Consider the following 24094-nt stretch of genomic DNA (forward strand, 5'->3'; position numbering starts at 1 on the left):
TGAGGCGAGGAAAACAATGCAAATCCTAAATAACAATAACAATTCACTGCTGATAATCTAAGCCAGGTAACAAGCCTAAGCCCCGGATTCCCGACAAGCGCCCCCTTCCACCCATTTCGGGGCATGGTGTGGGTGTTGAAATGAATTCGGAGGGGGGGCTGGTCCGGCCATTCCACAAGTAACCAGACTTCCGTCACGCATTCCTAGGGCAAAAACTGTAACAGAAAAAGCTCTTCCGCATGCTTCCTACCATTTACATTTCACTTCTTTCTTTTTCCTTTCTTTTTTTTTTGGTTTTATTTTGTTTTGTTGTATGTTAATGAATTTATGTATTATTATTTCTCTCTCTGTGTGTGTGTGTTTTTTTTTCTCTTGTTGTTGTTTCTCCCCTGGCAAACTCACGCGGTCTAAATTAATTTAGCCACCAAGGAGGAAACCAAAAAAAAAACGAAAAGTAGAACCCAAAATGTAAGTCGTAAAAGCCAAACATGCGCCAAGGGGATATCAGTCTAAATCAACGACATCATTTCAGGGATACAATGCCAAAGAGGAAAAACAAACCTTTCTCTAGAAAGTGACTTTGCTTGAAACTAGTTGAGAATTACAATGAAAGCAAGTGACAAAGAGAGGCGGCTAATACAAAAGGAGACTTTGTCTTTGTTTATCAAAAGACTTGATTATGATTAAAATATATAATTCATACTCATTCAATTCGACAGCCCTGGTTAAATAACTCGTTCACACCAAGACGGAACAATAATATAACCAAAAAACCCTTCAAAAACAAAATAAAAAAAACACGAAAAAGAAAACAAGTGGGGAAAAAAAAGAAATACGGGCAACAAAAATGTCTCCCTTTGGACGTTGCACGAACGCAAGCTAATTACAACAACAATGCCATGCCTCATGCCCGTTTCTCATCACCCCTTCACCAGCCCCCCCCCCCCCTCCCCTCTGGCTAACCCCTGTACCTGCACCTCTTATTTCTCATAGTCTGTCCCTGCAACATACTGAAACAACAACAACAACAATTCGTTGCTGCTGCTGCTGCGGCTGCTGCTGCCCGCCCACATCAGCTAATTATTTAAAATGCTCACAGACATTAAAAAGCACTTTCGCCTCGAATGATAATCACAAAACGCCTGCCTGCCTGACTGCCTGACTGCCTGTTGTCCTTCTACGGTGTTGTTGTTGTTGTTGTTTTGGTGGCTTTTTTGATAATGACGCTGATTAGTCAGCGCTTACGACAACTTTGAAATGTCTTCTTGTTTTCATTTCGTTTCGGTCTCTTGTTGGGTTTTTCTTTTTCCGCATTTGGAAATTGTCAACGCGTCTAAATGGGAGCTGCTTCTTATCTACGATGACACAAGTCCCAAGCTATAAGAAGGATGTTGTTAGGGGTGTTTGAATGGGGTGGAGGGGGGGTGGGGGGAGGAGAATGAAGACAGGGAGTGTTTGGCGCATAAAACTTTAAAATCGAAACATTTGGGAAATGCCATGACGCCATCGAGTTAGTTGGCCACAACAGATGAAAGTAGTTATGCCACAATTGATAGAGATTCAAAACTAATGCAACAACACCGAAGTTCAAATGCCCTAAGATTGTGGATAACTCAGTTAACACGGCTAAAAGGTTACCCTTTTTATATTATCATAAATCCTTAGATAATCGGTTTATTTTACTTTTAAGAATTATGCTCGGAATGTTACCCATCCTTAACTATATATCTTTTCCATATACTCTATATCATTAGATTACTATTTTTTACCATTTTTGAATATGAATAAGGCCCACTTGAGATAGTGAGTCTATAATAATATTCGGATTTTAATATCTTCTTAATCAGAATGAAAAGTTTAGATAAGGAGAACTTATATTCGAATAGATTGTATCTGTAGCATTCATTCATATTTTAACTTGTCTTAGAAAAATTGTTTGTTAACATGGTTAATTGGTAAAGTTCGTGTAAATAGAATAATATTCTTTCCATTCGATTAGAGTTCATTTTAAGAGAGAGAGAATGCTAGAAGAAAGTCAAATGAAATTGAAAGCAATTAAGTAATTTTCTCACCTTCCTCAGAGCAAGAGCAAATATCTGTTCATTCTTCTTCATTCATAAGCACTTACTCATCAAAAAGAAATGTACGATACCCTGTAGTCATACAATGTGAAAGAGTATATCAAAGAGTGACTATGCCAAAACATTGAGCACTCGTTTTGTATTGGAATTAACATGAATATAGGATAACATTTAGTCAGTCAGAGACATTTGGTTTTTAATTTGCAAATTCAAAATTTGAATTTATTTCATTTGTCTGCAAGTCGTTTTCTATATTCATCTGTGTGTGTGTGTGTGTGTGTGTGTGCTGTGCGTGTTTGTGTGTTTACCCATAAAATTGAATTCACAATTTATCAAATTATAATTTAAAGCATTTTACTTGCAATTAGCTCACTAGAAAACGAACAGCATCTTTGTTTGTTATTCTAAGCTAGCCTGAAATATAAGCAAATAAGCAAATGAAATGTTTGAACAATTTTTGTGTTTTTTGTTTATGCCCATCAAATAAAAATAGTCTTGAGTCCATTGGCAGGCACTTCAGGGCTATACATTGTGAATATTCAGATAGATATAATATACATATGTACATATATCATTGTCGATGTACGTTTGTATGAAAAACTAAGAAAAACAATTTTCACCATTGAGCGTCAATCACACAAAAATATGGCCAAAAGAATTGGAGTAATGGAAATTTTTAGTTTTTTCTCTATAGTCATTTGAAATCTAGTATATAAGAAATATACATATTTGTCTATTGAAGTTGTCACTTCATATATTAACTAAATCAATCAGAATGGTTAAAGAGTTGATCAACAGAAAAGGAGATTTTCTATAGACAAGAAGAGGTATAGAAACTCTTTTGAAAAAAGAGATAGATAGCGATAGAGAGAGAGAGAGACAGACAGACAGATACTATTCAACCTGTAGGTTAAGTAACCTAAATTTGTACAATTTTGTTTTATGTATGCTACCTGTAGATATTGCCCAAAAATAAGCATTAAGTCAGAGTCACATAGTAAGCAGGAGACACTCGTCATTCTAAGTAATTACATTTTTCTAAATCGTGGCAACTTTTGGGCACGCAATAGGCCTCAATAAAGACCTACGTAAACATATATACCTGTATATATATATATGTATATATATATATTTGTAAGTATTATATATAACGTCATGCTTTGGAGCCATTTCTGGTTCGCATGGTATCTAATACTCTGAAAAACACACAACCTCAACTAAGTGAAAATGGTTTTGGGTTTTCCTCGTGTGTTTGTGTGTGTGTCATTTGAAGTTTATATAGCTAATGTGGGCCAAATCGAATTAAAATCGAATTTATTGAGAGACACTTAAATTGAAAATGCATTAAAAATTAAGAGTCCTTCTTTTTTTTTGGGCAAAACTTTACCATTTCAACCAAATTAACACCTCATCGTGGGGGCTAACTATCTCTCTCTCTCTCTCACACACACACACTTGTTCTGTTTAAGTGTGTGTGTGTGTGTGTGTCTGTGTCCCTATACGACTCATGGTGCTGGTCGAGTCATAAAAAGCTGACGCGGCCACTGAGCAATTAACAAGCGTAGCACCACCAACAACAACAACAACAACAACTAAAACAACAGCGAAATGTAAATTTCTAAACTGAAACTCTGCAGCCAGGAGAGGCCACCCACCCAATCAAAACGTAAACCACTGGAAACCACCAAACCACCCACTAAGTGGGCCCCAATAGAGAAATTCTTTTCTTTTTTTTTTTTTGCTTTCTGTTTTACTGTGCGTGTGTGTGTGTGTGTGTGTGTGTGTGTGAAGTTACGTCATTGAAAGACACGCAATGGGCGAAAATGTTTTATTTTATTATTATGATGTGTGTTTGTTTGTAATTCTTTTCATTCAATGAAGTTTATAGTTTTTTTTTTTGTTTCTCTTCGTTTCGTTTCTCTTCTTTTTTGGTTGTGGCTGTGGTTCATTAGTTTTTTGCCATTTGATTCTAGAGAGGATACCTGCTCTATGGTTGTTAACCTGCTCTGGCTTGGAGTAGCGTAACAAAAGGCTTTCCCATTGCGATTTTCTTCGTTTTTTGTTTTTGGTAGCTCTTGTAGCTTTTAACACATATACCAATGCAATTCTAACACACATACCAAGACACAGTAAAAGACACACATGCACACAGGGTAAGCATCAACTAAAAAGAGAGAGGCACACACAGTGAGAGACAGAGAGAGAGAGAGAGAGAGGTGAAAAGCTTTCTCTCTCTCTATTTCCCGCTCGTTTGCCAAAGACTGTGTGTGCTCTGTAGCTCTGGCCTGCATTAGTATGTGTTATATAAGTCTCTCTCTCTCTCTCTCTCAGAAATTCACCACTTGGCAGCAAACCACCACAAGCAGGAGCAGCCAAGATATTCACCTTTGAACAAGAGTAACAACAACACACACCATTTTGTTGATAGTCGCGTTGCGAGTTGGTTTTTCTTTACTTTTCCTTCGCTTCTTTTTTGTGCCCATTGCCTTTTGTTGTTGTTGGTGTTGCTGTTGCTGTTTTCGTGTTTTTTGGTTTTGCCTTTTCAATTTCAGTTTCAGTCGTTGATTTGACCGCCAAACAAACGCTAGGCCAAAACGCGTGTGCGCTTAAACCGAGCTACACAGTTATAGCACGAAACCCAAAAAAAAAAGAAGAAAAATAATAAAAAAAAATTTACCAGAAGGCTCACACAGAGAGAAAGCCAAAGAGAAATAAAAGAGTTAGAGACAGCAAATAAAAATATTTAAAAATTTATTTAATTTTAACAATAAAATAAAACCAAATATTATCAAAACCTAAAAAATACCCACAAACACTAAGAGTCAAAAACTCAGAAAACCCAAAAAGGACGCAACAAATCGCATTTTTTTTTTAATGTTTTTTTAAAGCATTCAAATATTTTTTTGTTTTTTTTTTTGGTTGGTTTTCTAAAAAAAGAAAAATGTACAAAATAACGAAAAACAAAAACAAAGCCTACTAAAAAGGCCAAAACTAATGCAAATGAGTGGAAAAACAAGTTAAAAACTGAAAACAAAATAAGAAATAACATAACATAAAATCGCGTGAAAAGTGTAGCATACTTCTGTGCGCAACTGTTTTGAATATTTTGAAAAAGGTTTTCAGTTTTGGTTAGACGTTGGAGCGGTATGTGGGGATAGTGGCGAGGTCTGGCAAAAACTTGACCCAAATTTACGTTTTGCATAGGTAGTTGGAAGAAAGAGAAAGAGATATAGAAAGAGCCAGCGAGTGAGTGTAAGAGAGAGGTGTGTGGTTTGCTTGGTGGGGGTGGTGGGGGGGAAAGACTGTGCTGCGGGCTGATGTGAGACAGATAGACAGACAGGCAGGCAGACAGACGGGCAAACGGACGGACGGACGGACGAGCAGACAGACAACGTGCAAGGATTATGTAAACACACAAATAAGTTGTTTCTTCTCTACCCTTCTCTTTGTCCCTTTTTACCCATCTAACTGTCGTCTCATATACTTGGCTTTTGGACTTCGTCAATGGACGCAATCATCTTTCTAACACACACACACAGACACACACACACACATGTGTATATTTATAAAACACCTACAGACAAGCATCCTTGCAATCATAAATGCCTTAAAATCCCTTCAAAATCCCAGCCGCATTTCGACATTCATTCCTCTTCTCTTCTGTTTATCGAGTAAGCCCTTTAAATCTGCAAATAAATTTAAATTATTTTCAATTACTTCAATAATTGACAATAAAGAAAAAACAATTAAATGCCGCAAATCATTCAGGGTACATAATGTTTATGGAATGTGCAAAAAGAAACTGTTCTTGAACTAATTCATAAAGTTGAAATTGGAAGAAAGAAAGAATGTTCCAATCTAATTATCGAGCAGTAACAATTAAATGGCTTTTGGAGTTTATCGATTTGAATCTTAAAAATTTCACAGTTTATTCTTGAGATACATTCCATCTGTAATTTATATAATAGTTTACAAAAACGAGATAAAGTGTCTTTAGATAATAGTTGGAGTTACTTCTAGACGATAATGATTCAAAAGTTGTTAATACTCGATTTTCTTTATTTTAGTTCTAACTAAAAAGGGAAACAATCTTGCATTTCGATTAAACGTTAAGGAAAAACATCATAGATAAATATATATATTTATTTATTGATATAATTCTAAAAGAGAGTTAATTCTGAAGTGTAAAAGCTAGAGCGACAAATGTCTTTAGGCTGAAAATTCATTTATTTTCTTAGTTATGGAAGTATGATGAAGCTTGTAGCCTCTCGGTTTCAATAAACTCTCAATTCATAAAGTGGTTTTTATTTTTAATTGATTATGATTAACATAAAGTCGCTTTTGAGATCAATATACTAAAAAAATTATCCCAAAAGTATCTTCTTTTCTGTGTCAATTTATGCTAACTACGTAATATATCCTAAATATTACTTAAATAGCTTGTATGTACATAATTTGCAGATTTAATAATAAATATCTTTGACTTTAGTTATTGGTTTTTGCAAAATTCAAAAAAAGTATAGTTTTTAAAAATCTAGTTAGAGATTACGACCTATTGAAATTTAAATCGAACTTAGCCGGCTCGAGGTCAATCTTACAAAAGAAGATTATTTCAAAGGCAACACACAAAAAGGTGAGCAGGTTGTCTGTATAGCTATTTCAAGAACTACCAAGTTCTATTATCAGCAGACTTTGCTAAAGAACTCCAGAATTGCAACGCTAAAACTAGTTGGGAATTACATTGCAACTAAATGAAGCGAACAATACCGAAGACCACCTTTTTGTGCATACCCTTAGGCGCTATGAAATGAAATGAAATTTTAAGTCATAATCGAGTGACAAGAATTAGAGAATTAAAGTTTTTAATGTATCATCTTATAAAAGATAATCCTTTAGTAGATATCAGTGGCGGATCTAGAACTGTGAAATATGAGAAAGTTTGCTATAATAAATATCTTAGAATTTTCTATATAGAAAATTGAATAATTTTAATTTTTACATAGGGATTTTAAGTCATTAATCTTAATTCTATAAATCTATATATCCAAACCAAGAGATGGAAAAAATATTAATAATTATTCAATATGAGATTAAAACTTACAAATGAAAAATGTCTACTATTCACTATTTGTTCTTTCATTTTTGCTCTTTACTTCTATATCAATGTCCATATTTTTCTATTGAGTAGACATTCTTCAACTAACAATGTTGGATATGCATCAATCAAAAATACAAAATTGTATTGTACATTGATTTTGGTATTTATTTGATTTAATGTGGACTTGGGGAATGCAATGCAATCAAATGGAGAACTATTCAAGCTTTGTGAGTTACATATGAGAACATTGCCGTTTTATATAATCCGCATAAACAAAAACAAACCCTTCTCAATGCCATAACGAGGCTCACATTATTTGATATGATTGCAAGTCTATATAAAATACATGTGCATAAAAGATTGTGCTTGTATTTATATGTATATGTGTATATGTTGATTATTGAGCTGGGTTTCTCGTTACTGATTTCTATATGCTTCGCATTCAGGTGGGATTTGGATTTTTGTTTGGTTGTTTGGTTTTGGTTACCTTTTTGTATGGAATTTGCTGAGTGAAAATTAATTTACCACCGTTGGATACTCTGTTTTGCGAGTAACTCAAGTATCACATATTTACAATCCATTTAATGCGAATAACTGTCTTTCCATCAGAATGTGGGGACAGGACAGAGAGTAAACCGAAAGCGAAATAGAAAACGTGTAGCATACTCGCAGGCTGAAACGTTTTTGTGTTTTATTTTTTTTTTCTTTTTTGGCGTGTGTGAAGAGGCAAGCGAAAAAAACAGTAAGAGATGCAGTGCAATAAAACTGCACAGAGGCAACGGTAAAAAATAAGCACAGCAACAACTGCAAAACACACACACACACACACACACATACACACATGAATCCCGCACACAAGGACATACACATACGCATTTAGAGACAGATAAAAGAGTCGAGTTACACTTACAAGTCCCGTTATCTCTCTACTACCCTCTCACCCTTCTCTCTTTCCCCTCTTTGCCTTCACAGTAACCTCTTCTCTCTCTGTCATCCTTTATCTATCTGTGTTGCTCACACTTGGCACTGCATTAGCAGCCAGCTGTGAAGGAAATAAAACGTAAAAATATTTTCGTTTTCCTTTTTTTTTTTTCTCTCGCTTTATTTATTTTTTCTTTCTTTTTTTTTTGTCAAGTAAGACACACAATCACACCGACGCGAAACACATACACAGACACACCTGGTCGTGTTTAGTTAGCAAATGCCAAAAAAATAAGACAAAAATTCACAATTTTGAGTCGGTAAAGTGAAGACATTCCGGATACCCTAACAAAAGTAAAACTCACAACTAAACTTCAAACCCTTTTTTTGTTAGAAACTGACGCCACATGGCGAATCAAAAGGAAACATCAATTAGAAAAGATCTCTTTCTTAACATAAACTTTGGCATTATCTCAGATTGGAGATATCGAAAAATACATATCTTTATTGATGTTAACCTAGATTGTTATCCATATAAAATGGTGTCTATTCTATAAATCGTTGAAACTCTTAAAAAATATATAGATTTTGTTACATCAACTCAAACACAACTCAAATTTTACCTTTAATCCTTTAACTGGGTGTGATTTTTCGCGAATTGAAGTTAAAAATGTTTAAAATCTATATTTAAGAAAGTTTCAGTTTCTTATAAAGATTTTCGCCAGAATAATATGAGAAATTATTGAGCATTTTGAATTGAGGCAACATTTTCCATTACATTAAACTTTTTTTGTCTTTAGTTACGAGGTATTTGAACGCCTGAACGAAAGAAACAAAGTCAAAGCAACTGAGCCGGGATATTCCTACATGAGTGTGGGTGTTTGTGAGAGTTACATGTGCGTGTATGTGTGCGCGTGTGGGTGTATGTGCGTTTTGTAAACAAAAACAAAGACTTTTCTTTTCGTCACAGCCAAGAAATAATCATTTACAACAAACATTTTGTTACCCTAACCCTTAACTTTCCAAATGAAATAGGTTGACTTTATTGCAAAAAGAATACTTTCGATTTTAGTTAATATAATCTTCATGGATCGAAAAGTCACAAAGAGATAATGTGAAAGGAAACGCATGTAAACTCGTACTATTGATTTGGCCCACTTATATCTTAGAAATGGATATCAATTTACCTTGTCAAAAACTGACAATATGATTGCAATTTATTGATTTAACATTTCTCACCTATGCCTTGCATAGTTAATCCACTGTATTAAAGTGGTATACTTAGTCATCTACTACTCTTGAATGCCAGATTTCGTCGCTTCTGTAGCTGAAATAATTTACAGTGTATAAGTAAAAATCGTTAAGATGTTCTCAAATTGTTTCTTTCTCCCAACTTTGGATCTCCAAGTTGAAGAGGATCATTTATTCTGCTTTCATTTATTAGTCTGTCAGTGTTAGTTAACGTTTGTTTCATTCAACGTTTGCTTTTAGCATCTTCGTCTTCTGATCTGATCTGATCTGATCTGTTTGTCGTCGCTTGACTAGAAGTTTACAATCGTTTAACAACTATTTAACATTGTTTTTATGTGCTGGCAAACAAATCTCATGGCATTTGCAATGAGATTGCTCGTGGGCAACTCGTTTGCATTTTATAGAAAAGTTACCACCAGTTTGCCAACTCTAGTTACGGGCGTATAAAATAAAAGCAAGTGCTAAATTGAGTGGCGTAAATCTTTTGTCTAGTCCAGGTGCTTACGAGGAGTATCATGGAGCTCTGTCTTTTAGTGTAGCAGCTCTTATCCATTGGCATTGGCATTTGCTTTCCGTTTATGTTCTATGAAGTGAACTGAAGTGCTTTTGATTTTTGGTTTGCAGTATTTGACAGTTTTGTCTCTTATCTGTATATATACATACATATGTGGACATACATACATACATGCATGTGTGTATATAAGGCCTGTTGTTGTAATATATGCATACTTAGTTGTTGCTGTTTGTGACTGAAATTAACAGCATTTATTTCATTGCATTTTTATGCGGCGCATTGCGGGCGACATTGTTGTCCTCAATGTAGGTGTGTGTGTGTGTGTGTGTGCGTCTATGTGTGGGTGCTCGGTCCATATGCATGTCCATGCTTTCCTCTCCTCCTTCAGTGTGTCCTGCTTCTTCTCCACCTCCTTATTATCACCATCATCATCCTTCTCCTGTGTGGCTTGTGTGTGTGTGTGTGTGCTTGTGCCCAGGCAAAACAATGGCAACTTATTTTTATGCTCTTCGCGTCAACCGCAGAAGGCGGCCCCCTTCCCGCCCTCCACTCATCCCCCCGCATTTTCCACACTTTTATCTACAAACCGCCCAGTGGCCCATCACTCTTCATGCACAGGGTTAAGTTTTTTATGCGCTTTTGTTTGCAGCTTGTCTTCTATCACATCCCACGCTCGACCCTTTTTTATAGTGTGTGAGTATGAGTGTTTCAGTCTCTGTGTGTGTGTGTGTGTGTGTGTATTACGCTTCTACTTGTAGTTCTTTTTCCTTTCGTTGCTTTCGTTTTTTTTTTTTTTTTATATTTTTGCCTTTCTGTTGTTGCTGGCAACTGTCATGAAAAGTTCGAGTCGAGAGTTGACCTGAAAAGTGGCGCTCTGTGTGTATTTTTATGCCTTCGTTTGTTGGTTCATCATCATGATAGGCATCATCGTCATCATCATCATCATCATCATCATCATCATCGTCATCATCTAGGTCCTGTAGCTTGGTTGTTGTCTAGGCAAAATCACTAATTGAACAGCAAGATAGTGGTCACGCCCACTAACCAACATAGACTCACACAATTTGTTATGAAGTGGACTTGGGTCTCTAGATATGTACATATGTATGTATGTAGATGTAAATGTATATGCATGTATGCTTGTATGATTGATGGGTTGGTTCCCTTTTGGGCAAGAAAATATGGAAAATGTAAGAGATCCTATAATGAAGAAATGACAGTTGAAAGTTGTAAAGTTGTCAACTTATGATGATGAAAAAGGGCCATTTTTGTCGCTTTCATCGACAAAGTACTGGAGGAGGTTTGTTATTTTTTTCTTTTTCTTTGGTTTCTCTCGTTAGATCGAAACTTGTGTCTTTTTAGTTTGAGGGCCAATCGAATAGACTTAACAACAACTTGTCAATCGAATTGATGGAATTGCTAAATTAGTGTCTAGTTTTTGTTTAGTCTGCAAAACAAAATGAAAAGAATTCCTTACTCGTCACTCGTTACTCGTCACTCGTTACTCGCCCACGTTACTCGTTATAGCATTGCTAGACTCGTCGTACTCCAAACTTCACGTGTTAGCCAATCAATTTACTTAAAACTTAAAATGAAAATTGTTCGATATCGAAAGACATTTAATGATAATAAATTTATTATGTGAACTTTTGTGCATTTAATTTTTTATTTTCGGGCATTTTCTCTATGCTTCGTCTTCTTGTTATTCGTATTTATTTTTGGTTCTTCTCTCTCTTTCTATTTCTCTTTCCTCCCCAAATGCCCTCCTCCCATTCCTCAATGCACAAATAAAAAGGAAGAATTATAAAGCATATTAAAATACTTATGAAAAAGTTTTGAATACAAAAATATATAAACGAACGAGAGGAACTTACCGTGCAACAACGACAACAGCAGCAGCAAAAACTTTGGCACTTAAAAGCAATAGCAGTCAAGTGTAGGTAAAAGGAGCCCAAGGAGGATAACAGCAGCAACAACAACAACAGCAACAGCAACACACAGCAGCAGCAGCAGCAGCAGCAGCAACATGGGAAAAAAGAGCTCGAAATTGAAACAGGATACCATCGATCGTTTAACAACTGACACATATTGTGAGTAAATCGAAATAGAATGAACAATTTTGTATGGCAAAAGCTTGTAATTATTTGATTGCCTATTTATTTCGTATTTTCATTCATATACAATCAATCAAAGTGAAACATTTAAGCAACAGAAGCGTTAAATGGTTGAATGGGGGCGGCCCGAGTGATATGTGTGGCTTTGTGTGTGTGTGTGTGTGTGTGTGTGTGTGTGTGCTTTATATTCAATTGCCCAAAAAGTTATTCATCAGAAAGTTATTTCATGAGCTTGCCAATCAATGAATGGAAAATATTTATAGGGCACATCATAAAGTTAAGTTGCCTAAGAGAAGCTAATTTCAAATTGTTAAAAGGCTCTTGCCATTAATTTCTACCATTCATTCCATTGTTAAATGAGAAATGTATATTTTTTTATCAATAATAAGTTTTAAAATTCCCATTTATGATATGTAGTTCTATATCTAAAACGAAGGAAATCTTTGATGTTTGACTTCATGTTCTTAAACCCTCTTTTGCTTCTATTGGTTTTCCTTTGACTGATATTGAAGCTTGTTTTACAATATATCTGACTAACTATATAGGAAACAATCTGTGAGAGACTAAATCATAAAGTTTGTGAAGGCAACAAAAGAGCAAAATATAAATCTCGATTACTTTCAGCTTTAACCAACAATATTTGGCCAAAGTTTAAGCCAATCATTGTCAATACTTAACAAAGTCGCAACAAAGTGTAAAAATAAACTTTGCTTTAACCCAAAGTTGACTTGGTTCGAGTTGTTGGCTAACTTAAGACATCGTCTTGGCTTCTAGACCGTCTCATCTAACGAATCTCTCATCTTATGAGAGCCCTCTGTCTGACATCTTGACTAAAAATAACAAAGTGGTGCGTAGGGAGGGGGGGCGACCATACTGAAGAAGACACTTGAAGTTCAAGACCCAATACTAATCAAGATCATATGTCTGCATCTTGCTCAAAAATTATAACCAAAATGTATGGCAGCATCTTGGAATCCCCAATTAAAACTGATGCAAATCAATTTGAAGAGCTTATACTAGACGAACCTTAATTGGTTTAGTTAAAGGTTTGTTTTTTGCTTTCCAATTAAGCAAAGTTAGTTGTTTGAGACAACAGCATACATATATAGAAATTATCGGCTAATGCTAGAATGAACAAAACAAAAAATATATACGATGTAGACACAGGATCTTAGACTTATTTTGCACTTCTTTTCAATGTTTATCTCATTTCTTATCCATGTTATTTTCTTTCTGGTTGGGCTTGTAAAAAATGCAAGTCACAAACTTTTTAGAGCCCCGAAACTTTGTGACTAATTGCTTTTTTTCCACTCTTTCTCTCTCTTTTCCTCTCTCTCGCTTGCTCTTAGTCAGTGTTTTTGTCTTTGGCTTGCCCTTCTGGGCAAGAATTTCTTCTTCTGGGCCTTTTTGCGGTCCGCATCGAGGAAGGGTAGGGGCTAAATAATTACCACTGGGCCACCTGGGATAATGGCTGGTCGAGCCATACGACTTTCAGTTTGATGGGGTTTGAATGGGAGTGGCCAAGTGGGTGGTGAAGGGATTGGGGGATTGGCATTCTAAAGTGTTGACAGATTGCTGCCAAGTTTTCACCTTGCCCAAGCATCAAGTGTAATTTATCTTCAAAATTCATTTCACTAAAAAGGCTTCATCAACTGTAAATAATCCCCTTTTTGTTTTTGTGCCCCCGTTTTGCAATCTGCTGCAACTTGGCAAAACAGACGTAAAGACAAACAATTTTTTTTTTGTTGCCAGTTTCCTCTGCTTCTTCTTTGAAGAGGAAAAAAGAAAACAGAAGGAAAACAAAAAAAAAAAAAAAAACTGTAGCAAAAATTGTCTGGCAAGCAAAGCAAAAGCAAATCGTAACCGAATCAATATTTATTCAATCGGTTCATCAATTGGATAAACAAAACACTATATAAATAAATAAATAAATAGCTAGAAATTTGATTAGTTTCTTGGCCAAGAAATCCCTGTCTCTGTCTCTGTCTCTGTCTCTGTCTCTCTAACCCCACCGACTTCAGGCTATCTTTAGCAAACGAAAAACAATAAAATGTCAATCCTCCATGGATATAAATTAGGGTCAAGGCAATTTTATTGAGAAAGGCCCGAGTTCCGGGTCTAGGCCCACAGGTGCTTGCTTTTATCATCATTGGCCTCATCGGTAGGCCACCTCTTGCCACCTTTGGCTGTTTCTTTGGCGTCATCTTGTAGCCCAAATGTTATTAGCAAGATTTAATTGATTTCACAAATTGCCTTAAAGCCAAGAAATATTCATTTAAAACGAAATAAAATTTGATTAGAATTTGCCTTGAAAGGGTAACCGCAACAACCGCGATTAGCAAAACAAATGGCAAACGAAAGCCAAAATGAGTACCATTTGATGACTAAGAAATTATTTACTAAAATAACTATTTCTTATAGCAGATGCAAGCCAATATTATTCTAATAGTCGTCAATTTTCGCCTTGATTCAGCTGTAATTAATAAAAATAGAATCCTGAAACCAAATCGAAACAAAAACTTTATTTAACAGGTCTAAAATGAATTACCAAAGTATAATTTTAACCATGTATCTCTTGATTCTTGTATTTCAAGGAAATCCGCAAAGAATTGTTGCCATTTGTTGAAAATTCTTCTCAACTTTCATAAGGAATTTTGTTTGGAGTGTGCGAAATGCTTTTAGTTTAATTGATATTTGATCAAAGAGACTACTTGAGCTTGAATCTTATTCCATGTGTGTGAGTTACATGGAAATAACAGTTCTAAGAATCCTTATTTATCCCAAAAAGTATGCAACATTTAATAGCTTAGCCATAAACTTCTTTAGTTTCGGTTAGTTTTTATTCACTAAAATATTAAACAAAAATGAAGTAGAAATTCAGTAAAAAGAAAAATATTTTTGTTTATTTTGTTTTTAGAAATGAAAACAAATGATAACTACTAATTGAAAAGCAAAACTAATCAATGATCATTTGAATATTTCTTTAATTGATGGAAAAATATAACTAAGTGCATACGTTTCGATCCAATTCGTATTCGAAATTCAATTCAATGCGTTTCAGATGAGCTCAATTCTCAATACTCAATTCTCATTGCAATGCGCAGACAAAATGCAATTAAAAGCGCGTTGTAAACATGCATATTGATTGCAACGATTAAGCAAATATTTCATGTACCCATGGCTATTCTCATGGCGATGTATACTCACACACACACACACAGACACACAAAATGGTATTTATGTATACATACATATATATATAAATATATACAGTGGATGAGAAGGGAAAGTCATGTTGGGTTCGGTTGGCTCTCTGTATTAAAAATGCAGCTCCAGTTCCATATGGGACCCAGCAGCGGTTCCAATGGCATGCCAATGACAATTGCCGTTGAATTCTCGTTGCGGCTGTGGGACAAAAGTGCAGAGAAAGAAGACAAAAAATATAAAAAAACAAAACAAAAAAACGTACAGAGAAAAAATGTACCGAGATGTCGTTTCCAAGAGAGGGTGGCGACTACAGTATACAGGTTGATGATGCCAGCCTTGACTATATAAACGGATAACGGATACATTTACACATTCACATACGGTCAAAAGTCCCTTGAATCACATGAAAATTTGAGTGTCAATGGAAAACCTACTAAAGCCCGAAAACATGGCTAAAGACAGTCAGTAAAGACAGACATTGCCTGATCAGGAACATATTCTCAACTTACTTGACACACATACATACATCCAGATTGACATATCATGAGTCTATTACTTCTTTGCAAATCTCTTAGAAGAATAAGTTTAACGGTCTAAGATGTAAATAAGATATTTTCTATTTAAGTGTCAGTTCTAGGAAACTTCTTTGAAACGATTAAACTAAAGCTTTTTCAATTTTACCTATTACATTTTGTTCGTTGTCTAGTAGTGTCTGGACCACGCCCTTTGGCAATAATAATAAAAACAAAAAGAGCAACATTTTAGTTGAATTTTGCCTTTCCATGCATAACAATTTTTGTTCTTCATATACATAGATAGACAACAAAATAAATTTTCCTTCATTTTGGTCATCGTCATCGCCATGGACGACGGGTCGGGATGGGACCAAACAGACCTGGGTCTGGGGTCCGGACTGGGCCTAATGGCCATTTACAGAACGTTTAAGCAGAGTGGATATATAGAGAGAGTGAGTGTGAGAGTGGGGGATCCCAAGGCGATCCGTGTGAATGGCGCACATGTTGGTGGTCATGATGATGGGGCTGTTCAGCTGAAGGCAGAGAGAGACGTTGGACGTTGGACAGTGGACAGTCGAAAGCGGACAGCGGAGGTTCTATGTTTGTATATATGGTCGACCAACAAGACATAAATTCACGCAAAATTACACACATTGGAATTGCTTTTAAGGCATTGGGCATTTCGGCCTACTGGGACTTAAAAATGGTCTATTGACTCTATGGGGAAATCACTCCCACAAATACACTTAGAGAAAATGATTGCCAACGGCGATGTGTAAGAACGGACTTTTCTTAACGTTCATCACACTTTCACTTAGACAATTCGTTGAACTAAATCATAGACAATCAACTATAATATAATTAATCTTAATGACTTTCGATTATGATGGAATTTCAATTGCAAACACCAAAAAAAGACATTACAATTTAAATGAGATACTAAATGATATGAGATAACGATGGAGAAATAATTTGCGTATATCTTTTAATCATGAAAATATAGATTTTTTTGGAGAAATTAAACGAATTTCTTTTCTTTCAGTGGATGCATTTCGCTTTTAATTTTTTGTATTTTACTCTTCGTGAAGATTTCCTATCATATTTCATTTTGCTGTCATTGTTCCTTTTTTTTGTTGTTGTTTTTTTGTTTGCTATTATCATTTTTCATTTTGATTTGCTGGCTGCTGCCTAAACAACGAGAGAGAAAACAACAAAAAAAAACCGAAATCCATAAAAGTATTTGCATTTTAATTAGCTCAGTCACCTAACTAACTGAGCCTAACCCATAGACAATCCACTCATTCGCTCTTATCAAGTTATTCAGCTCCTATTCCTGCCATAATAGCCTCGTCTCCCGCCCCTCTCCAGCTGTTCCATGTCTCGTGTTACCCTACCCAATGTCGTATTCAAGCCCGAACCAATCGTATGTCAATTGAATGAAGTCAACAATTGCTAAAGCCGGCACAGAATTGATGGGTAATCGATAGCCCTGACTAACGGACAGAAGGACAGATCCAACACCCCCTCAACCACTTGCCCACTTATAGTACAATCCCTCCTCGTACCCCAACCACTTGTATGTGCCGTTGTATTATTGACGTGTGGCATGTAAAAATATAACGGCATTTACGAAGAACCAATGTGAATGGATAGATGGATGAATGGATGGATGGATGGATGAATGGGTGGAGGCATAAATAGATGGGGGGGCTGGATTTTGGTTATGGGGCTGTGACACTGAAGTTGGGCTTGCGATGTAAATAATGCGCATATTGCTTATACGACTTGTTGCCATTTCGCATGCATGGCAGTGAGTGTGTGTGTGTGTGTGTGTGTGTGTGTTTGCGTCAATGGATGTTGCCAAACCAGGATGTCTGTTGCATTGTTGCACCACTCTCTCTCTCTCTCCTTCTCTTTCTCTTTCTCTCTTGAATATAAAAGAAAACAAGAACAAATCTGTAATCTGCAATTTTCATGACATTTTGAAACCAAATTTTGATTGAAACAATTTGCCAAAAATATCAGATTAGGCAACATATTTGTGGGGATTTAAGGAATAGATATTTTTATGTTTATTTCTATTTATTTCACCATTTATAGGATACAAATACATTTACAAGGCAGTTCAATAATTTTATTCACTATTTTGTTGTGTATAAATTCATCTATATAAAAAATTTGTGTGTTTTTTATATAAATATAATGGTGTTCAAGCCTTTCCGTCGTTTGTGGAATGATATATATAGAATTTGAAAAATCAACCTAAATAACGATGATTTATGGGAAATATTTTGAAATATTAGATGCCTCTTATTATTACCTTTTAATATTTCCCACATATCATATGATTCCTTATCAGTTCGTCATTTGATAAGAGGCATCCCATATTTCTGTATCCATTTTGTCCTGTTTCCGCCAGATAAAATATAAATATGAATTGTGGTGTCTAAAATAGGTAAAAAACTTTATTCCAACTAATCTATGCATAATGAGAGCAAAGTATCAATAGATGCTTATGCCCTGTGATCTAATCTATGCTGAGTTTCTTTAAAAATTTGAATAGATATGGCAGGATACTAGAGTAAAAATTAATAGTATGTACTAGATTTTATGTTTCTGAAAGATTTTAGCCCTTTCAGAACAGTGGAACAAGATATCTAGGATCCTTAAATTAGATTTGATTAATAATTACTAAAAGGCCATCAAATGTTTTGAAGTTTTCTTCAGTTTAATTCGCTTTTGAGTGGGTTAAATACTAGAAGAGTATAGAAAATCTTCCATTACTCCACAATCGGTAGACTAAAGCCTATTAGATGGCTATATCTGGTCTTCTGATTACTTGTGCCATAGCTATAGCTGTTTTATTTTTATATTATAGCATAGATTCAAGATAAATTCAGTCTTTATTTGGATATATTTTCCATTGAAAACTTTTTGCCCTGCGACTGTATTTGCTTCTCTTGTACAACAACTTTTCAGAGAAAGTGAATTTTGGTTTTCATTTCAGTAAATTTGATTCGCTTTTGCCAGTAAATTGACTTTTAGTAAATACATATACCTAACTTAAATTCCTTTAAAACGGTCATAAAAATTGCATATTTCATTTCATATGAATCAATTTGTTTTAATTTGAATTCAAGTTTGGTTTGCTACGTTTTGTCGTGTGTGTGTGTGTGTGTGTGTTGTGTTTTTTATTTTCATTTTATTTTTTAAGTGAATTCTTTTTGGCACTGATTAAATTTGCATACATATTATATTTGGTCATTGAATAATGTGCATAATATAAATGCAATTTTCATGACAATTGAATTTCGATTTAAATAATTGTTGGTTAACAAATAAATATATGTATTTACACTTACTTTATTTTGTATATACATTTCTTATATATCGTTGCAGTTACAGAGAAAGAAATACGTCAATGGTGAGTTGAGGCAAATCAAATACAAGGAGTAAATGAAGTAATTTTCTAATATGGCAATTTCGTTCAACAGGCACAAAGGATTTCTTAAAGACTGTCCTAATGGATTACTCACAGAACAAGTACGTATATACATACTACATGCTATATAGATTTGGTTATGATCCCATATAAATCATGGTGAACATATTGCGTAATTCCATCTAAATGCAAAGCGCGTCCTTGCCAATTCATTCAAGTCAAACAGTTAATTAAGTTAATTTTCTCAATATATGAACACTAATTTCAACATGCACGTCCTGAGCCCCCCACCCAGACCATCCCCTCTCTCTGCTCTGCTCTGCTCTTCATGCCTTTTGCTCATTTCCAGCCGGAGGTCCTTCAATATAAATGGGGCGCCATTTCCCCTTTCTACTACAACTACAACGACAAACACAACAAACGATGCCGACGACGGCTGCTAATGACATTGTTGTTGTCGTCTACTGTTGATAATGAAATTTATTAATGCCTTCGAATTATTCAACACACACACAGTCACACATACATACATAAGCATATATGCATATTCCTTTTGCCACGCCCCATAATCTATTTGTTTAAGCCCAATGTCTACAATATATTTATCTATTTGTGTTTATTTCTTTTTGCTTTTTTTTTAAGGGCTTCATCAAAATCTACAAACAATTCTTTCCCCAAGGTGATCCCAGTAAATTTGCTTCACTGGTTTTTCGTGTCTTCGATGAGAATAATGTAAGTATCGGTTGATCTACCCAATTAATTGCCTTCCTTCATTCACCCACACGAACACTACGTATACGCCATGTGGTCCGAATTGATATCAGATATATGCGGGTGAACTGAATGAATCAGTTAACAATAAACTCAATATTGAAATGCAATATTTGTTAGTTTTTTATATTCCTTTCCAAGATCCATAACTTTATCTCTCCACGCCAAATGCGTTATATGCATTTGCCTTCTGTCTTTCTGTCCTTGCTCCTGGCCATTTGGTTAGCCAGGTTGAATAAGCGATTCTATGCGGCTGTCGCATTTTAGCATTAATAAAAATGAAACTGTTGGCCAAGAACTCTCTTTCAATTTACTTTATTGAGATGCAGATAAACGAACAAAACGAACAGACAAACAAATAAACAAACCACTAAAAATGAACTGATTTAAGCAGGTTAATGCCTCACAAACGTCATTGGAGAGTTATTATTATGTCGCCCCAGTTCACCCAGTAGCTGAACCCCAAGCCCTCCACCATCTCCACCACCCCCACATATACACATACACATACACATACTAAAACCTCAAGCCAGCCAGCCAAAGGGGCCGCCTCTCTTTTCCTTTCTCTGGGGTATCATAAATTTTTGTTCATTTTTATTATTTATGACTGGCGGTGGCTTCTTCGGTTGGTGGCGCCCAGTCAAAACTGTCAACTGTCTACCGTCTGCACTGATTTTGTTCTCCTCTTTCTTCTTTCTCCTTTCTCTTACATTTGTCTTGTTCTATGTGTGTTTTTGTGTGTGTGCGATTTGTTTCTTTTTCACCCTTAGGATGGCTCAATTGAGTTTGAAGAGTTTATACGAGCCTTATCCGTCACATCGAAGGGAAATTTGGATGAGAAACTGCAGTGTAAGTATTTCATTTAATTATACTAATAGAACTCGTTAACAGCTCTAGCAAACAGCAAAATAGAAGTTTGCAAAAGTTTCATTAGATGGTCAGAAAAAGTCGAAAAGTTTGAAACATTTATATGAATTTACCTGTAAATGGAATTCAATTGGAGCACACAAACAAATCATTGTGAATTAGTCTATTTAATTATTTAATATTATAAATGTTTTCGTATATCTCCATATATCTCTGTAAGACATTAGATTGACATGATGAGAATTTGAATTCTTTTTTGGTTTTCATTGACAGGGGCTTTCCGTTTATATGATGTGGATAATGATGGTTATATAACACGCGAGGAGATGTATAATATAGTTGATGCCATCTATCAGATGGTGGTAAGTTATTGTCTCAATCCCCCTCCCCCTTTTAGTCTTGTGTCTCTTTCCTCTGAATAGAGAGAGAAAATTAACATTAAAATATTTTGCATCAAAAAACAGGGTCAGCAGCCGCAATCGGAGGATGAGAATACGCCGCAAAAGCGTGTGGATAAGATTTTTGATCAAATGGATAAGAATCATGATGGCAAATTAACATTAGAAGAATTTCGTGAGGGTAGTAAAGCTGATCCACGTATAGTTCAGGCGTTAAGTTTAGGTGGTGGTTAAAACGAATACAACAACAACAACAACAACAACCGAAATAAAATATAATAAAACATGATAAGAATATATACCAATTACAAATACCGAGAAATAATACCAACAACAACAAAAACTACAACAACAACAAATATAATAAAACAAAAAACCCAAAAATGAAACAAAACAAGAAAAAGTAAAACAATTTGCGAAAATATATACATATATTATATATTATAAAATTCTACGAAAAGCGCGTTCCGAAAATCTTAAAAAAGAAATCGAGAAAAAAAAATTAATCTACAAATCTCTTCATTTTTTCCTCCTACTACCCTCGCCCTCCTTTCGGCCCGCCCTTTTTTTCAACTTGAATGCAATCAACCAACAAAAAAAAACAAAAAAGAAAACAAAAACAAAAAAAAAAACCTTAAAACGAAACGAAACCAGGAAGATCAACAAAATTTTTTCCGTTTTGTATTTGTTCGCGCATCGATGATAATAATTTTTTGATATAAACCAAGAAACAAAAAAAAAAAAAAACAGAAGAAAAAATCAAAATAAAAAAAAGAAAGAAAACAATTTTTTTTCGAGGCATACACCAATTATTAATATTAAAAAATTAAATTACGAAACTTACGAAAAAAAAAAAAAAGAAAACAAAAATCTGTTTAACGAACGAAGCCTTCGAAATATTTATAAAAATTAATATAAATGAATTATAGATAATTAACAAAAAAAAACAAAAAATGAAAGCGAAAAGTCAAGTTTACACTTAAGCTAATTGTTGATATACAAAGCGGATGAGAGGGGAGGAAAACAAGAAGGAAAGAGGCGAATCCCACAAGAAGAAGAAGAAGAATTAACATAAATTATATTATACACATAAACAATATATATAGAGTATATATACATATATATGTATACTGATGTATGTATATGTATTGTGCGACATGATTCTGATAGCGGCAGGCAGTAAAACGTCATTAATTAATCGATTAATCAACAGGCCTATAAATCAATGACATAAGCAAACGCTGCGAATAACTTTACACACATACACACACACACCCACATACCTCCACACACACACACACACACACATAGTCTCATACAGTAACCTTACTTATACATAGATGAAATTGTCAGGGGATCGACATATGATATACCCCATTCTTAGTATCCTGATTTAGAATCAGGCGCATAAGCAGATCTATCTCTCTTATCTGTATGCAGCACCAAACGATTTCGTTATTCTAGCTAATAGAGGCAAAAACCATTTTCAACACACACATTAATCGATAACCAAAACTACTCATTGAAGTTATTGCCTTAGCCAGAGTTAATTTCAGAGTTTTTTCAAATCCAATTGTCATGATAATTTCTTGGTTCAGATTTCGCAAAGAAACAGCAGCAACCAGCAACAGTCAGAGAAGAGCTAACATAAAATTTGTAATTTTCAATCAACATGTTGCCTTAGCTAGTCGAAGATTGTCGATAACTAAAATGGAAAGCAAATATTCATTCAATTTGTTGCCTTAGCTAGCTCAATATCAATAGAAATTTCAAAGTTACTTATTAATAAATAAATAAATACATACATGCATGTATGTATATTGAAGCTACTTTTTAAGGATGTCACATAAAGTAAACGAAATTGCTTTCTAAATTTTTGCAATGAGCCGATTTATGGGCTTATAATTCGCTCATTTTCGAGAAACTTTTGCGCTAGAAAGTTAAAGGACTAATTGAAGAGTGTCCAGTAACTTTCTTTCCACACTTACACACACACACACATACATACACACAGAGACTCCAGGGTAGCCAAGTTTTGCTTATAAACAAATTTGAAGAAAAAACCCATTGCATACCCAAAAGGCGCAAACAATATTTGTACAAATTTTTAAATTAAATTATTTTTTTGTGTGGTTTTTGATTACATGTTTTTATTTTTTGCCCATTCTTTTGGTTTTTATTTTTCGAAAATGTTTTTGGAAAAATGTTTAAATTTTGTACGCAAAGAAACGAAAATTTGACAATAGCCGCCAGTTAAAAAGCAAAACTTAACTTAGCTAAAAAATTTACATATACATATATTATTAACAACAACAAAAAGTAAATAATAATAATAATAATAATGATAATAAAAACAACAAAAAAAAAAAAAAAAAAAAACAAAACGAAACCTAAAGTAAAATATAACAAAACAACAACAAAAATAATAAACAAAGCACATTTTTAAAACAAAAACAATTAAAAATCAAAACAAGCCAAAAAAAAAAAAAAAATTTAAACCAAAAGACAACCAACAACAACAACAGAACAAACAACAAAAGGGCAAAACTGTTGAAATTGAACATCATAGCTACAATTGGTATTACTTATTTGTATATAGAGTAATACTTCTATATATACATATATGTACGTATGTATGTACATATATGTGTGTCTCTCTCTCTCTCTCTCTCTTTCTCTTTCTCTCTCTTTGTATATGCATTATTATGTATAATTAACAATAAGAGCCTGCTACAACAACCACAAGAACAACAACTACAACTACAACTCCAACAGCAACAGCAACAGTAACAGTAAAAACAACAATAGCAACTACAGTTACAACTACAACAAGCAAAAAAAAAAAAAAAAACAAAAAAGCAAAAACGAAAATATCTATATATCTATATATATATGATCCATCATACGATTTAATT

The 24094-nt window shown here is 34.5% G+C and overlaps 1 protein-coding gene across 1 annotated transcript; it reads left to right on the forward strand.

Annotated features, from left to right (window-relative positions):
* The first annotated feature begins 4629 nt into the window (after positions 1 to 4629).
* LOC6641115 (frequenin-1) lies at positions 4630 to 21552 on the forward strand. The gene is made up of 8 exons (XM_002064089.4): positions 4630 to 4800; positions 11661 to 11955; positions 19101 to 19125; positions 19196 to 19244; positions 19786 to 19875; positions 20685 to 20763; positions 21055 to 21143; positions 21246 to 21552. The coding sequence occupies exons 2-8, from the start codon at positions 11892 to 11894 to the stop codon at positions 21411 to 21413; spliced, it is 564 nt and encodes a 187-aa protein (XP_002064125.1). The 5' UTR covers positions 4630 to 4800; positions 11661 to 11891; the 3' UTR covers positions 21414 to 21552.
* Positions 21553 to 24094: the final 2542 nt, after the last annotated feature.

The sequence above is a fragment of the Drosophila willistoni genome (genome assembly GCF_018902025.1).
Source record: "Drosophila willistoni isolate 14030-0811.24 chromosome XL unlocalized genomic scaffold, UCI_dwil_1.1 Seg141, whole genome shotgun sequence".
Taxonomy (NCBI): domain Eukaryota; kingdom Metazoa; phylum Arthropoda; class Insecta; order Diptera; family Drosophilidae; genus Drosophila; species Drosophila willistoni.